This window comes from Vulpes vulpes, chromosome X, assembly GCF_048418805.1.
Source record: "Vulpes vulpes isolate BD-2025 chromosome X, VulVul3, whole genome shotgun sequence".
Taxonomy (NCBI): Eukaryota; Metazoa; Chordata; class Mammalia; order Carnivora; family Canidae; genus Vulpes; species Vulpes vulpes.
Window position 1 is genome coordinate 40,524,633 of NC_132796.1, and position 18,043 is coordinate 40,542,675.

Sequence of the window (18,043 nt, forward strand, 5' to 3'; positions counted from 1 at the left end):
TCTCGGGACCCCGAGATCATGACCTGAGCCAAAGGCAGATGCTTAACCAACTGAGCCACCCAGGCACTCCTATAAATTTCCCTTTAAACACTTCTTTAGGGATCCCTGGGTGGCGCAGCGGTTTGGCGCCTGCCTTTGCCCCAGGGCGCGATCCTGGAGACCCGGGATCGAATCCCACGTCAGGCTCCCGGTGCATGGAGCCTGCTTCTCCCTCTGCCTGTGTCTCTGCCTCTCTCTCTCTCTGTGACTATCATAAATAAATAAAAATTAAAAAAAAAATAAACACTTCTTTAGCTGCATCCCATTAATTTTGGTATGTTTGTTTCCATTTTTACCTAGTTCAGTGTATTTTTTATTTTTCTTAAGACTTCCTCTTTGCCCGTGGCTTATTTAGAAGTAAGTTGTTTAGTTTCCAAACATTTGGAGACTTGCCTGCCATCTTTCTGTTATTGATTTCTAGTTTGAGTCCAATTTTGATGAAGAACATAATCTGTACGATTTCACTTATTTTACATTTGTCAAGGTTTGTTTTATGACTAAGGATATTATTTATCATGGTAAATGTTTCATTTCATGGGTACTTGCAAAGACTGTATATTGTACTGTTGTTGGCTCCTACTGGTTGACAATACTCTTTTGTATCCTCACATATATTTTGCCTAGTAGTTTTATCAGTTGTTTAGAGAGGGCTATAGAAGTCTTCATCTGTGATTATGGATTTGTGTATTTCTCCTCTCAGTTCTGTCAGTTTTGCTTTATATATTTTGAAACTCTTGTTAGGTGCATATATATTTAGGATTGCTATATGTTGGTGAATTTAGCATCATTTAATGTCCCTTTTTGTCTTTGATTATTTTGTTTCCTCTGGAGTCTGCACTATCTAATATTAATATAGTTCCTGGCTTTCTTTTGATTCATGTTTACAGTGTATATTTTTCCATCCTTTTACTTATATATATGATTATATTTGAAGTGAGTTTCTTATAGATGATACATAGTTAGGCCATTTTCTTAAAAATATTTATTTGTTTATTTGAGAGAGAAAGAAAGAAAGCATAAGCTGGGGGATGGGCCAAAGGAGAGGGAGAGAAAGAATCTCAAGCAGACTCCCTGCTCAGCACAGAGCCCAATGCGGGGCTCAATCTCATGACCCTGAGATCGTGACCTAAGCTGAAATCAAGAGTTGGATGCTTAACCCACTGAGCCCCCTGGGCACCCCTAGTTGGATCATTTTTTAAATCCACTCTTTCAGTCTCTTTTAATTGAAATATTTAAGCCACTTATAGTTAATGTAACTTTTGGTATGATTTCATTTAAGTCTGTCATTTTGCTGTTTGTTTTCTATTCGTTCTCTCTGGTTTTTTGTTTCTGTGTTTTATTTTTTGTCTTCCTGTAGATTACTCGAACATTTTTTTGAATCCCATATTGACTTTTCTGTAGTGCTTTGAGTGTATATCTTTGTGTAGATTTTTAGTGATTGCTCTTGGGAAGCAACCTTAAGGAAGGAGGACTTTTTTAGTGTGGTCTCTACATTTTATCACTTCAAGTGAAATATAGAAACCTTGACCACTGGGGCACCTGGCTGGCTCAGTCAGTAGAGCCTGTGACTCTTAATCTCAGGGTCATGTGTGTTCAAGTCCCATGTTGTGTGTGAAGCCTACTTAAAAATAAAAGAAGAAAAAAGAAAAGGAAAGAAACCTTACCACCATCTAGGTTCATTTATCCATCCCTCCCCCCGCCACCTTTATAATATAATTTTCTTAAATATTCTCTCTACACACTTTGAGAACTGTACTGGACAATGTTATAATTTTTGCTTTAACCAATAAACATTTTTAAATTCAAGAAGATAGTTTATTATATTTACCCACATTTTTCACTCTTGTTCTTCCTTTATTCCTGATGTCCCAACTTTCCTTTTGTTCATTTCCTTTCTGTTTGAAGAACTTCTTTTAGCCATTATTTTAGGGTAAGTCTGCTGGTGACCAGTTCTCTTAGTCTTCTTTCATTTGAGAATATCTTGGTTTCACCTTCATTCCTGAAGGATATTTTTACCTGATACAGAATTCTGGTTTAACAGTACTTTTCTTTCTGTACTTGGAAAATGTGCTACTTTCTTCTGGCCTCCACAAGTTTCTGATGAGAAATCTTCTCTCATTCAAATAGTTGCTCCCCTGTAGGTAATCAGTCATTTCTTTTCCATTTGCTTTAAAGATTTTTCTTTGTCTTTATTCCCAAAGTTTGATTATGATGTGCCTGGGCATGGATTCCTTTTGGTTCATCCTGTTGTTCTTGAATCTAGGTTTATATCTTCTGCCAATTTAGGGAAATTTTCAGCCACTATTTCTTCATCTATCTTTTCAACTCTACCTTCTTTCTCCTCTTCTTTTGGGACTTAAATTGCATGAATGTTAGATCTTTTGTTATTTCCCCCAGGTTCCTCAGACTCTTCTCTTTTTTCAGTATATAATTTTTCTTTTGATCAGATTGGGTAATCTCTCTTGTTCAGATTCTTTTTATTCTATTAATTCCATTCTTCTATTGAATCTATCCCCGCCATGAGTTATTTCAGTTATTGTATTCCATTTCAAATGTTTTATTTGGTTATTTTTTACATCCTCTATTCTCTGATGAAACTTTCAATTTGTTTCAAAGGTGTTTGTAATTTCTTATTGAAGCATTTTTATGATGGCTGCTTTAAATTTCTTATCAAGACGATTCCAATCTCTGTGTCTTCTCAGTGTTGGTGTTATTGATTGTCTCTTTTCATTCCCAGTTCTTAGTATGATGAGTGATTTTCTGTTGTATTTGGTATTATATTATCAGACAGTAAGTCTTATTTAAATTTATTTTAGCAGGCCTCTGTTGTAGCTAGGCCAGTGGGGGAAGTAGGGTGCTGACTCCATACCACCATTTGCAGAATTCCTAGGCTTCCCATCTTACTTCTGTTAGTTTCTAAGAAAGTGGTTCTGTGATCTCTCTGGGACAAGGGAGGAGTGTTTCCCTACTACTTTAGAGGAAATCCCCACCCTGTTACCTCTACTGATAGCAGAGTGGTGGAGGTAAGGAGTACTGCATTACTGATGGCTGATGGTGACAGTCCAGGCTCCTACCCAGTCTCTGATGATACCACATTAAGGAGGAGGGGTACTTTGTTATTGTTGGGTGGGAGTGGATGTCAGGGCCTCTACAGTGATGTCCAGCGATGCCACAACAATTGCCCTTTTCAAAAAAAGAAAACATTTTATATACCTTTTATGAATTATATTTCTTACACTCTATAGTTCATCTATTTAAAATGTATAATTCGGTAGGTTTTAGTCTAGTCATAAGAGTTGTATGACCATTACCACAGTCTAAATTTAGAACATTTTCATTACCCCAGAAAGAACCCTTACCCATTAGCAGTTATTCCCTAATTCCCCAACTCCCAGCCCTTGGCAACTACTAATCTAACTTCTGTCTCTATGGATTTGCCTGTTCTGGACAGTTCATATAAAGTGAATCATACAATATGCAGCCTTTTGTGTCTGGCTTCTTAAACTTAGCACAATGTTTTCAGGGTTCATCCATGTTGTGGCATGTACCAGTAGTTCATTTCTTTTAATGACTGAATGATACTCCATTGTATGGATATTTCACATTTTGTTTATCCATTCATTAATTAATGGACATTTGGGTTGTCTCCATCTTTGGAGTATTATGAATAATGCTACTATGAACATTCATTTACAAGTTTTTATGTGGACATATGTTTTCAGTTGTCTTGAGTTTACACCTAGATGGGGAATTGCTGAGTCTGTAGTAATTCTAGTTAACCATCTGAGGAAATGCCAGACTGTTTTCCAAAGGGGCTTCAACAGTTTATACTGCCACCACTGGTGTCAGAGAGTGTTTAAAATGTGTTACTGCTGTGGACACCAAAGACTTCCTTCTAATTCTTCTGGTGACCTTGTTTTTGTCTCCTGTCTTGGATTAGAGTCTTCCCTTTGTGCTTGTCCTTGGAGAGAGAGACTGTCCTTTGCAGCTCTCCCAGTATAAGCCACTGTTATCACTGGAGGCTTTAGCATGTAGTAGAGTATTGGGGAAAGACATTGTTCTCTAACCTTCCAATTACATCTCAGTCTCTGAAATGTGTAGTGGTCCTGTTTGTGGGGGTGAGATGGGGGAAGTGAACTTGAGGGGTAGAGCTTTTTCTGCCCTTGCCTCCTATTCCACTATCTGCCTGTAGCTGATATCTTCCAATATTCTCAGTCTCTGTCTTTAAGGTTCTCCCTCCTCTAGATTAAGGCTTTTTTCCCCTGTGTAACATGGAGAGGCTGAGCTTGGGTGCTTTGCCCTTTTCTCCAGCACTAGTGAAATTACACCAGTGCCCTCACCTGATAGCCTTCCCCTGTAGGTGAAACTTTTTGTTCAGTAAGGGAGCCAGGACACAAAGCACCAGTGACCCAGACAGCACCCACCACTGGGAGAGCTTTCTCCAGGTTTTCCACCATCTTTCCTATGAGAGCCTAGTTGAGTCTCTAGAGGAAAAGCTTACAAGAGGGTTGGAACCCCTATTACTATAGCCCCCAGGAACTTCATTCTCTCTTGGTTGTCCTCACTTTGCCCCCAGCAATTCGTCAAATTTTCTGGGTTAAATGTTCCTGCTGTGGCTTCTGCCCCAGGTAAGCAAATGTTCCTGTCTTATGTCTCCCTGCAGGCATGTTTGTCCTTCCTTATGTTGGCCATTTGTCCTGCAACTCATTTCTCTAATGGGTTTATGAAAAAATTGTTAATTTGCTGCCTGTCTTTCCTTTTTCTTCTTGTAAAGATGGAAGTTTCTTTTTTCTGACTGAAGCCTTATGTTTGTAATGAGAGTTTGTCATTGAAATGCAGTATAAATGATTGTTTTCACTGGGGCTTAATCGGCTGCCTTAATAGATACATATTTTCTTTGATGTTTAGTGCTTCAGTGGGATTCCTGTGCATGCCTACCCCTGATTTATCCTCTAGAGAAGAGTTTCCTAGGGGTGTGTGAATTCCACGTATGGTTCAAGGGCTCTGGTAGCTTCTGCAAATTGTATACAGGCTTTTTTTTTTTCAAGATTTTATTTATTTATTTAATTTATTTATTTATGAGAGACACAGAGAGAGAGAGAGAGAGAGAGAGAGAGAGAGAGAGAGAGAGAGGAAGAGACACAGGCAGAGGGAGAAGCAGGCTCCATGCAGGGAGCCTGACGTGGGACTCGATCCCAGGTCTCCAGGATCAGGCCCTAGGCTGAAGGCGGCACTAACCCGCTCAGCCACCTGGGCTGCCCTATACAGACTTTTTTAATGAAGATTTTATTTATTTATTCATGAGACACAGAGAGAGAGGGAGGCAGAGACATAGGCAGAGGGAGAAGCAGGCTCCTCTCAGGGAGCCTGATGTGGGACTCAATCCCTAGACCTGGGATCATGCCCTGAGCTGAAGACAGATGCTCAACCACTGAGCCACTCAGGTGTCCCTGTATACAGTCTTTTAAGGGTATGTCTTTAATGTGTTTTTGTGTGTATGTGTATTTTAGTAGCCTTCATCTGATTCTTAAAAGGGCCCATACTCTTAAAGATGTTTCTATAAAGTCAGTTATCCTAGGAAAAGCACATGGTACTAGATGACTAATTTGAATGTATTAAAAAGTCTTCTATTCTTTCTCAAAAGCCAGGATGTTATCACATATATTAGTCCAACTGGTCTATAGAACATAACCTATCTTAAAGGATTGATGGCATATCATCTATAGTTCCATAGTTTCATTTATTACGTCCAAGACTTTCGTAGCAACAGAGTGAAAGCTCACATATTTTAACTCAGCAGAGAACACTGCAATACCTTCACATAGAGCCTGTTTATGTCACTTTACCTGTATTTCCAACATGCTTGATTATTTGGTTTTCTGACCTACAGGAGATAAAAACTACCGTTTGCAAGTGCACACTTACTGTACAAAAAAGGGATAGTGAGGAAAAAAGAAAGAAAAAAAAAGGATAGTGAAGGATGGGAGAAAAATTTGCAAAGTAAACCTCAGATGTCATCTCTTGTGTGAAAATTGCCCAGATCTCCCAACTCAGACTCAATTGCTCACCCTCCTCCATCACCAGGGATGCATACAGCTCTGTTGGGTAGTAGGGAAGAAGAGTAATCAAACCTGCCTAAGCTGCCCAGAAGTACATTGCTTTGTGGTAATTAATGTTTCAGTTGATGTCAACCCAAAGCCATCAAAAATGCCCTGTTTGTTCTTTGTAAGAAAACTGAGAATTATTTTAAGCTATTTGAAAAATATTTCTGTGAAAAAAATATTTACATCACATTAAAGTTTTAAACTTAAAAAATGAATAAGCTTTGCTCCATTGGAAAATTAACCTGGGACACAGTGTCTTTTAATAATACTGGGTGCCTTTGTCATCATATAAGAACAAACTTGTATTCTTTGTTAGGTTTTCTTTGCCTAAGTGGTTGATTCTTTTAGATAACCTGAACATCCTTTTTTTTACCTTAAGATTGTATAATTCTAAGAAAATCACACTTAATTCCTCTTAATTAAATGTAGTTACCATATTTGCAGCTGTTTTTTGTGCTGTTGGAGTGACATATATGTGGTCATTTATGTATAGTTTCATAGTTAAGTGACTATGATTCAAAACTAACCCATTTCTCTGCTACATTCACATGGACCAGACAGTTTCCCCCTTTATATCATATAGGAAGTAAATGTTTTGACTTTTCCTCTAAAAAATGTCACAGAAGTGTTCAGACTAGCCTTGCTTTAAGAAACTGCCCACTGAGAAATGTTAATAAGAGCAGTAAAAGCCAGAGCTGTCCATGAAGGACATTTTCATTCTGTGGCTCTGGCAGGTTAAACATTGATATTCTAAGTATATTCATAGTGAGGCCTCCTTTGTTTCTGCATGCATCTGGGGGCCAAGATGTACATGCAGTGTTGGACTTGGCATAGCTTCTGGGCTGTATGTTAGCCTGTGAATCCCTTCTTTGACCATAAACGAGCAGATATCTGGTAAGTACAAAGCTTTTTTGTTTCAGGAACTTTTGGGGAAACTACTAGTGCATATAAAATAGGCACACAACTAAGAACTTGTAAAACTTCTCAACTTCATTATCTAGGTCAATGTCAACATCTAGATCCTTCCTTCATTCATAATCTTTAATTTAGCATCAAATGCTATGTTTTACTTTTTTTTTTCTATCCTTTAATTTCCAAAGCATGCTAATTCACATCTGACTGACTGATAGTACATAAATATCCTTTCATGATAGGCCAGGACATCAGTGTTATCCCAATTACACAAAAACAGATGCAAAACAGTGTTATGTGACTTCCTTGCCTGAAATTATAAGACTAAGTTTGTGTGCATATATATTTTTAAATCCCTTTATTCCCATTCCATCCTTTTGGCTAAACTTTATTCATATATTATCTGCCCTTGTGATAGTCCCTCTCTTATGAAAGGCATCATTATCCAATCACCCCAGACAAATCTTCTTCACCATCCCCCAATCAAGTGCTAACAAGACATCTTCTTAAATCTTTCTGGAATTAATCTCTTCTCCATTGGAATTCCCTTTTGAAGTCAATTTCTTCATAAGTCTGACATGAAAGATTTTAATTGTTCTGTTGCAGTTTTTTCTTCTTTAGTCAGTGGTGACAGCTCCAGGTCTGTTTGCTTTTGTAGTTCTTGTATCATGGTCATAGTCTTATTGACAGTAGCACAAATGCGGTTCTTAGTTTCTTTCTGCTCTGCAGCTATTGGTTTAAAGCGTGCATGCAAAGTTTGATATCGAGACTTTATTGCTGACAATTCCTTTAAGAGTGTAACTGGATTTTTCTTGCTTGCTGTATCAGGATGATTAGTCTTGATTTCATATTCCAGCCTGTATTGAATGTAATCCAGATCAGAGTCAGCTTTCTGGAACATCAGTTCCAGCTTATCGACCTCCGCTTCCATGTTGAATAGTTGACATTCCTCCTGTGTTTTACTTTATGAAGTTTCTTTGTTACCTTGTGGCCTGTAGAGTGTTGGGTAGAGTTTTTGATGGGCCTGTTGCTTGGGAATCCTATCTTTGGGAGCAGAACCATGCATGTTTTAGTTGAGCCATGAACTCACATCTCCTTTATCCCATCAAAGATTACTTTTATGGACTAGATAGATAAGAGAACTCAGCTGTATACTTCTTTCTGCTTTTAGAAGTAAACTAGACTATGATGATGATGATAAAATAATAACCACAGCTAAAATTTATTTAGCAATTACCATGAGCCTCATACCACTCTAAGCCCTTTACATAAATTCAGCCATATAATTCTTATAACAACCCCTGTGAGTTGTGATTATTATCTCCATTTTATGGATGAGTAAACTGAGACACAATTTAAATAATTTGTCCCAAATTAGTTGGTGAAATCAGTAGACCAATTCAGGTAGTCTGTCCCTGAGCCCATATTCTTTTTTTAAGGATTTTTTAAAAAGATTTCATTTATTTATTTGAGAGAGTGAGCAAGAGAGAGAGAGTGACTCACAAGCAAGGGGACAGGAAGAGGGAGAAGCAGACTCCCCCACTGAGCAAGTAGCCCACTGCAGGCCTTGATCCCAGAACCCCAAGATCATGACCTGAGCTGAAGGCAGATGCTTAACTAACTGAGCCACCCAGGTGCCCCTCTTTAAAGATTTTTAATTTCATTTTTGACTGTATAAATATTTGCCTGCTTCAAACATCCAACTATGACACAAAATACATTCAGAAAGTTCTAGCTTTGGTCTTTTTCTCCCTCACTCCCAGAGATAGCCATTTTTTAAAAAGCTTTTGGTTTATACTTTTATTGTTTCTTTATGAAAATATATACAAATATGTGCATATGTGTATGCTGTCGTATGTGTATACAACTCACATCTCTCTACCCAGGGTACACTAAAACTAGTTTGTTTGCCCCTATTCATTTAAAAAAAAAACAAATTCCTTTTCTTATCAAAAGCAGATTCATGAGACCATTTTGGTAAATATATTTCATATCACTTTGCAGATATCTGCCTAAGTACTGAACTTACATTCCTATCCCTTCTCAGCATTTTATGTTCTGCCTCATGCTTGGGATGTTTCTACAGCAAGATAAAGCAGACTCTTGCACTCTGCCTTGAGTAAAAATGCTTCTCTAGAAACCTTGGATCTGATGCTATTTAATCTGACTAGCTGGTAAAATTGAAATCAGGCTTATCCTATAAGTCTGCTATTTTTCTCTAAAGGTGGAAGAAAAATTATAATAGTCATTAGATTTAGCCTTCATTTGCTTAAGAAAAATAGATCTGAACTGATTGGTGTTCTTGAAGCCTGAGGTTTCCCAGCCTTCACAGAATGTCTGTTCCCTGGAGGTTTGGTATTTCTGAAGCCATGGACAAGGGCCAGATTTCACTGGCTTCTGCTTTTGTATCTCTTTGTCTAGAGTCTTCAAGTTACTTTTCTGTTTGGTAAACGTGTATTAGTTTCCTAGGGCTGCTGTAACAAATTACCACAAACTGGGTGGCTTAAAACAACCGGAATTTATTTTCTCACAGTTCTGGAGGCCAGAAGTCCACAATTGGCCAGGCTGTGCTCCCTCCAGAGACTTTAAGGGAGATTCCATCCTTTTCCACTTCCAGGTTCTGATAACTTTCAGCATTTATTGATTTGTGGATCAATAAGTCACTCCAATCTCTAACTCCATGGTCACATTGACTCCTTTTCTGTCTTAAATCTCTCTCTGCCTTTCTCTTGTAAGGATACTTGTCACTGGATTTAGGGACCACCCAGGTGTTCTAGGAAGATCTCTTCATCTCAGAATCCTTAAATTATTTATATCTGCAAAGATCCCTTTTCCAAATCAAGTAACAGTCACAGATTCCAGAAATTAGGATGCAGACATATCTTGGGGGGGGGGGGGGCAGCAACATTCAACCTACTACAATATGTTTCCAGGCTACTTAGGAAACTATACAGAACAGATTTTCATAAGCAGTTACATCAAATATAAAGACATGACTTGAAAAAAAAAAAGACATGGCTTGAGCTATATGAGATAGTGTGAGATTATTAAGCCCTAAGCATGGTTTGCAGTCATTTATTTTATGAAGTGTATCACATGGAAAATAATGAAATATTTTAGGAGGTTGAAAATACTTAGCTCTAATATTCTTTCCAGATCTAAAATAGGATTTCCCGGGGATCCCTGGGTGGTGGCTCAGTGGTTTAGCGCCTGCCTTTGGCCCAGGCCATGATCCTGGAGACCTGGGATCGAGTCCCGCGTCGGGCTCCCTGCATGAAGCCTGCTCCTCCCTCTGCCTATGTCTCTGCCCCTCTCTCTTTCTCTGTGTCTCTCATGAATAAATAAATAAAATCTTGAAAAAAAAAAGAAATGGATCAGTGTTCAGGAAAATGGTGACTGAGTTTTCTCCCCCTAGCCATCCAGAACACTGAGTTCTATGCAAAACATGTTAAATGGATATGACTGATCTTCTCTTCCTCTCCTTGTACAAAGCATTATGTAATAAACCACCAGGGTTTTTTTTTTTCCATAGACTGCTTTCTCCCTGCACAGTGCCCAATTAACTTTAATTGGCTAGGATTCTTGGTAAGGAGATCATTTTGTTGCCACCTGGCCACCAGCATGTTTAAGGTTGGTTTCCTTCTCTACTTTGCTCAGATCATATTAATTCTTAATCTTCCCTAAGTGAAAGCATCAGGCATTTGCAGAGTTGTCCCTGCAAAGTAGCAAATGGAATGAGTCTTTATTCATTTAAGTGGCATCATTTGATTATGTGATAGTTCAGTCCTATGCTCTGAAATGTTGTCAGTTTAAACAGAACGGTACCAGTGGAGAATTAACTGCTTTATTGGATCACGCTTTGTGCCTCTACTTTCATGTTACACATAATTTGAACATGTTTCTCCTCAGAGAACCTTTATTAGCATTAAAGCCTAAAATGTTTGATTGATAGCATTTTTTCCTTTGATCTTCCAGAAATGTGGAAGTGTTTATCTTCAGCTTGCCAGTGGATGGTTGATTTTTTTCCAAACTAGAAATTAGTAGATGAGGTATAGACCAGTGTATGTATACTTCTATGTGAAAGTGTATTCCCTCATTGCTTAGACTTCACCTGGGCCTTCATCACTGACATCGTTGCTGGGTTAGCTTAAGACCTCATGGCATACTTTTTTCTGTTGCTGAAAAATGAAGAATCATAAAGCTTAGACTTCCACAGTCATTTAAATCATGTATCCAGTCTGGTGGAGCATATTTCTGTGCCTCTTAGTCACACAGGGACATTTTCAGCCAGAGGATAACAGTACATCAAACTTGGCGCACCTGGGTGGCTCAGTCGGTCAAGTATCTACCTTGGGCTCTGGTCATCATCCTGGGGTCCTGGGATTGAGTCCCACATCAGGCTCCTCGCTCAATGGGGAGTCCACTTCTCCCTCTCCCTCTGCCTGCCACTTCTCCCTACTTGTGCATGCGCGTGCTCTCTCTTTCTCTCTCTGTTAAATAAGTAAAATCTTCGAAAAAAAAAAGAACAAAAATAGTACAGCAAACTTTAGATGGATCCTAGTTCCCATATTGTCAGTGCCTAATTGTGCTTAGGATGCAGAAAATGAACAATGGGAAATCTCTTTGTTTCCCCAAGTCCAAGTTGTAGCTGTACTCATATCATCATCCTCTACCTCTGGCCTTCGAACTTTTCACACAGCTAGGGCTTCCTTGCTAGGGGTAGGGTTAAAGCTTGCACTGGGGTCCTCTTGGCTGCCACAGTAGACATTTCATTTCTATCCTTCTCACCCCTGAGGAATTCACTGAGAGCAATAAAAACTGATAAACCAGATCAGATCATAATAGGTTAAAAAAGAAAATAAAGGACATTTTTTAAAGATCTGAGTACAAAGATGACAAATAGAATAAAACTATAAACCTTCTTAAATACAAAAAATGTAATTAAAAGAGCAAAGAATACACTAATAAAGATGCATAAGGATTTATAACATAATACATATAATTATCAAATATGACAGTTGAGACCATATATCTGAGACATATTAGTATGTCTTTATTTTATTTTTTAAAGTATTGTATGTATTTATGCATGAGAGACATAGAGAGAGAGGGAGGCAGAGACACAGGCAGAGGGAGAAGCAGGCTCCACGCAGGGAGCCAGACGTGGGACTCATCCCAGGTCTCCAGGATCATGCCCCGGGCGGAAGGCGGCGCTAAACCACTGAGCCACCAGGGCTGCCCTAGTATGTCTTTTTAAAGAAAAAGTTTTTATGGTTCACAAAACAAAACACAACTGTATGTTGTATACAAGAATATACCTAAAACGCCTGTTCAGAAAGGCTAAAAATAGAGATGGACAAAGGTATGCCAGGTAAATGGTAGGAGGAGGAGTGAGCCTGATCTCAGACAAAGTAGAAATCAAGCCCCCCAAAACAAAGAAGCCTTTTTAATTTTTTTAAAGATTTTATTTTTTCATGAGAAAGAGAGAGAGGCCCAGAGACACAGGCAGAGGAGAAGCAGGCTCCCTGTGGGGAGCCGGATACGGGAATCAATCCCAGGATCATGACCTGAACTGAAGACAGATGATCAACCTGAGCCACCCAGGTACCCCAAAAAGCCTTTTTAATGCTAAACGCTACAATTCACTGTGAAGTTGTAATACTTAGGAGTAATTATACACTGAATAACACAGCAACCACCTTTATGGAGCAAAAACTGTGGAAGAGTCAAGGAGAAGTAGATAGAAACACACTAATCACAGTAGGCTTTCATACAGATAAAGTGAACAAAAAAGTAAGTGAGGAGGTAGAAAATATAACGTAAGCAGTAAGGTACAGATGATGAATATATATCTAACTTGAAACCTTAATATTGGAAATAATAGAGGATATACCTACTCAGGGTCTATGGTACACAAAATATCAAATATTAAGTCACAAAGAAAACAGTAATTTCCATTATTACATGGACATAATATAAACAATACTCTGATCACAATTCAGTAAAACCAGAAATTGCTAATAAAAACAAAAAGGTCCTTTCCTATGGAAATTTTAAAACCTTGTATTAACTCTTGGGTGAAAGGAGAAAAATACAAACTGAAATCATAGATTTTTTAAACCAATGACAGTTTAAAACAACCCATCTCAGATGTTTGCTCTATATCTTAAATTATATAAGAAAAAGGAGGCAAGCATTGTTTGTTCCACCTACTCTTGATAAGTTTTCTTATAAAATTTACTTTAAGTCTCAATGTTTCTAATGTTTATAGTATACTAAAATATTATATTTTTCATTTTTATACACTTAGAGCCAACAATAAGAATTTCTAGTATTTTGACCAAAATGTTTAAAGGTCATAGAAGTCATAATTTTCCCCATTAATTATTAGGATTGCTTTTCACAGTTTCTATATGCACTATCATTTCTGTGGTCTCACACTTCTGTGCAAAGTAGAACTGCCTACTGCCTACACTTTGCCTACACTTTGTAAGCCTCTGCAGAAATAAATTTGAAATGCTGAATAACATAGATAACTTCCTATGGAAATACAGGTTACCAAAATTGACTCCATTAGAGGTAGAATGCTTAAAGTGATCAATTTCCAAAGAAGTAGAGAAAATAAAGCAACTACCCCACGATGAAAGCACCAAATCCGGATGGTTTCCTAGGGACCAGAAAGTCCCAATAATTCTCAGGTTTTTCTACAGCATTGTAACAGAAGGAAAATGTTCTAATTCTTTTTGTGAGGCATGCATAACTCTGATAACCTAAACCTAAAAGGCAAAGACAATTTATAAAAAAAAGAAAGAAAGTTAAGATAAATATCACTCGTGAATATGATATAAAAATACTAAATAAAATATTAGAAGACAGAATATAATACCATATTTTAAAAATGTATCATGACCAAATGACATTAATTCCAGAATTGCAAGTTTGTTTTAGTGTTAAGAAATACAGTATATTATGCTATATGTTGGCAAATTGAACTCCAATAAAAAAAAGAAACACAGTATAATCATACAGCATATTATATCTAAGGAAAATAATTATATAATTATTCTCATATGCGCAGAAGCCTTTAACAAAATTCAGTACCCAGGCATTCAAAAACATTCAAGAATAAAGAGGAACTGTGAGATAATTTAACATAGATACTATATATATACCATAGTCCTCAACCTAGTATCTTAATGAACACTGGAGTCATTTCCCCAGATTTTAGGAAGAAAGCAGAAAGATCCACTATCCCCATTACTATTCCAAATATTAGTACAGTATTTTGCCAATGCAGTTAATAAATAAGAGGAACCAATTAGAGACCTAAGACTAGGTAAAGAAGATATGAAACTGTATGCAGATGATATGATAATATATCTAGAAAACCATAGGAAAAGCAATGATAAAACTAACTCAAGCAATAAAAGAATTCAGTAACGTAGCAGGATATGAAGTTAACATATAAAATCAATAGTTTTTTTTTAATTTTTTATTTATTTATGATAGTCACAGAGAGAGAGAGAGAGAGGCAGAGACACAGGCAGAGGGAGAAGCAGGCTCCATGCACCGGGAGCCCGATGTGGGATTCGATCCCGGGTCTCCAGGATCGCGCCCTGGGCCAAAGGCAGGCGCCAAACCGCTGCGCCACCCAGGGATCCCAAATCAATAGTTTTTATAAGCAGTTAGAGGATATAAACTTGCCTGGGGCATGTTGTGATGTAGGAAATTCAGGAAATATTCAAAAACAGATGGGATGTGTTCAAAGACCACAGGCGCTAGCCAACCCGAAAGAGCTCCCAACGATCAAAGGTGGAACAATTTGAGCAACAACAGCAACAACAACAAAAAATAATACTGGATTTTAACCCAAAGAATAAGCTATATATCCACGAGTCTATAAGGATATAACTAAATAATTGAATAAAACAAGTAAGAGGGAAGAAGGGACAGATGTTTCTTTCAGAGGAATTCCAATTAATAAGTATGGAAGGACTGAGGGAAATAGAAAATCACCATTAGAATACCACAGTAATAATTCTTTCAGGCAAGATATCCACCAGTGGATGCTAAATTTAGCTCATGACAGTTTGAGGCAAAACAGGATTTTTTAAATAATCTCAAAGTATCTCCTCAAAGATATTTATTAATTACAAAGGGAAATACAGAAACCCGCAGGGGAGAAAACCAGCAAGACACTACCTTAACCAAGCAATCAAGTTTAACATCACCACTGATAGGACAGATAGTACATTGGCATTATATGTCCTGATACAATGGAATGAGAAGGACACAGCATCATTTCTATGATATTCTTGCCAAAAATGACTAACTTTAATCATGAGAAAACATCAGACAAACCCAAATTGTAGGGATAATCTCTAAAATACATGACCAGTATTCTTCAAAAGTGTCAAGGTCTTCAAAGACAAGGAGAGACTGAGAAACTCTCACAAACTAGAGAATACTAAGAACACATGACAACTAATTGCAATGTGGGATCCTGGATTGAATTCTGGAACAGAAGGATATTACCAGAAAATTAGTAACATTTTAATAGGGTCTGTAGATTAATTCATAGTATTTTAGTAATGTTAATTTTCTGGTTTAGGTCATTGTGCTCTGGTTATGTAAGATGTTAACATTAGAAGAAACTATATGGAGGGTATATGGGAGCTCTGTCCTATTTTTGTAACTCTTCCATATGTCTAAAATAATTTCTAAGTAGGGGCACCTGGGTGGCTCAGTTGGTTAAGCATCCCACTCTTGATTTCAGTGTAGGTGGTGATCTCAGGGTTGTGAGATTGAGCCCGTCAGGCTTCATGCTAGGCAGGGATCCTGCTTAAGTTCTTCTCTCTCTCCCTACCCCCCCCCAAAAAAACCATAATTCCTATCAAAATCTCAGAAAGAAAAAAATGAAGATATTAAAATAATTTATAAGTAAAAAATATAGTGATGCCTAAATAAGTAATTAGAATTTATCAGAGGGTGTTTAAACTGCTTAATTTGAGAGTTAAATGATTGTTTCATACAAACTATAAATAAAATCTTTTTTTAAAATTTAAAAAATAAAAAGAGGACATGAAATGGTGTTAGTTGCATAGTGATGGTCTTCTCAAGATGTGTACAATGTCTTCTCAGGTGTTCCGGAAGGACCTCATCAGTGCCATGAAACTTCCAGATTCTCACCATATTAGTCCTGACAGCTATTACGTCTTTGCGGACACATGGAAGGAAGAATGGGAAAAAGGAGTCCAAGTACCAGTCAGTCCAGACACTGTTCCACAGCCTTCCCTCAGGTATTTGCATGTTTGCACCTTTGACTCAGGGCCCAAATGCTCTTACAGTTAGTTATCTGTGTGCTGGTTGGGGAGAGACTGCAGGGCTAAATTATACATTCATAATATAAAGTCACATACCATGTTCACCACTTGACACAGATCAGTGGCAGGTGATACCAGGCTAGGATGGGTCTGTAGTCAAGCTCATGTATTTAGGGATCTAATATGTGCTCACTCACAGGGTCAAACTATTTGAGGTCCAATCCGAAATTGTGATAGGTTTTGGAGAGTAAAATTTCCAAGTCTAACTCAACAATCAATAGCATTTACTAGTCTTTGAAGAGAAACAGAGCATTAATTACATAACCTCGTAATAATCCTAGTAATATATAACCCCATGAGAAGTTGCTTTGTTATAATAGGGACATCATAGTGATAGCATCTGTAAATAAAGGGCCAAAACTTTCAGTTTGTAAAATGCATAAATCGAAATGAAAGGAGATGACTAGAACATCAGGTTGACTGTAAGCACATAACCTTCATTTACAAAGACTTGAGAAGAAAATTTAAGTAGGAGAGGACTTTTCTGCCAGAGGAAGTAATAAGTTCAGCTCCTCAAGAGTAATGATTGGTTTGGAAGCCATTTTTCCTGACTGATCTTTGTGTTCCCGTGCTTTGCACAAAGGCTGGCATGAAATAAAATGCTCAGTATAAGTTTGAGTGAAGGAAGGAAGGAATAGAAGGAATAGTACCAGATGAGGGGGCTGGTGGGACCTGCTGCTTACTATGAGAAATACCTCACTGTACATCTGTCTTTTTCTAGTACATGTTAGATTCTTAAAGGGCAAAGATCACATCTTTGAATTCTATGCCTCTGGCATTGGGTTCTTAGGTCCTAGTCATGCCCCAGAAATGCTTGTCAGATCACTTCTAGAAACTGAGTTCAGGCTGTCTACGAGAGACCAATGCTGTTAAGGAAAGTTCCAGTCCTGCTCCACACACTTCCTGAGTCTCACTACCCCCATCATATCAACACTGTCTCCTACTCCTAAAAATCAGAACAGCATCACGAATGGACACAAGAGTCAGACATTTTCATGTCCTTCTTGTCAAGATTTTTATATGCCATAGCATTAACATTGGACACACACATATGCACACACACAATCATCACAAGCAGAGGAGTGTAAAAATGGGTAAGGTAAGAAAATGTGATAGTGGGCACAATGAAGGCAAATACTGTGTGATTAGGAGAGAAAAGAAAGAAAGACAACAAGATGTGGCTATAAGCTGCCCTAAAAGCAGAGGGACTGTCAAGCAGGAGATTTTCAATACACACTTAATGATGTAAGGAGACTAGGGCAAAGGAAGCAAAGAGGAAAATGAGTGGATGTTAGGAAAGAAAATAAATGAAGAACCAAAAGCCAGAGGTTCTTTATAGATAATAAAAACAAAGATGAAGATAGGAAGGGAAGGGCATAAAAACAAGATTAGGGAATAACTGTAATAACAGTGTCTTCTATTTTAACCACTCGCCTTTCCTATTCTAAAAAAGATTTTTTCACTTTCTCAGCCACGTGATTGAATGAGTGTATTGTAAGTAAACATACATTATAACTAACAGACTTAAAAGTGTGTTTTAAGTCAAACTAGGAAAATGGGAGGTAGGGGAATTTCACTAAGTTCCTTAGTCAAGTTCCAAGTTTG

At 37.8% G+C, this 18,043-nt stretch overlaps 2 protein-coding genes across 6 annotated transcripts in view; one reads left to right on the forward strand and one right to left on the reverse strand.

Annotated features, from left to right (window-relative positions):
- Window positions 1-18,043, forward strand: part of JADE3 (jade family PHD finger 3) — a 132,867-nt gene that overhangs the window by 74,848 nt on the left and 39,976 nt on the right. For all 5 annotated transcript variants that reach the window (XM_072743236.1, XM_072743237.1, XM_025982464.2 and 2 more), the window contains one exon: window positions 16,197-16,354. In XM_072743236.1, coding sequence (XP_072599337.1) covers window positions 16,197-16,354 — 158 coding nt within the window. The remainder of the gene's footprint in view (window positions 1-16,196; window positions 16,355-18,043) is intronic.
- On the reverse strand, window positions 7,472-8,001 carry LOC112907286 (SKA complex subunit 2). The gene has a single exon (XM_025982502.2). The coding sequence runs from the start codon at window positions 7,984-7,986 to the stop codon at window positions 7,621-7,623; it is 366 nt and encodes a 121-aa protein (XP_025838287.1). The 5' UTR covers window positions 7,987-8,001; the 3' UTR covers window positions 7,472-7,620.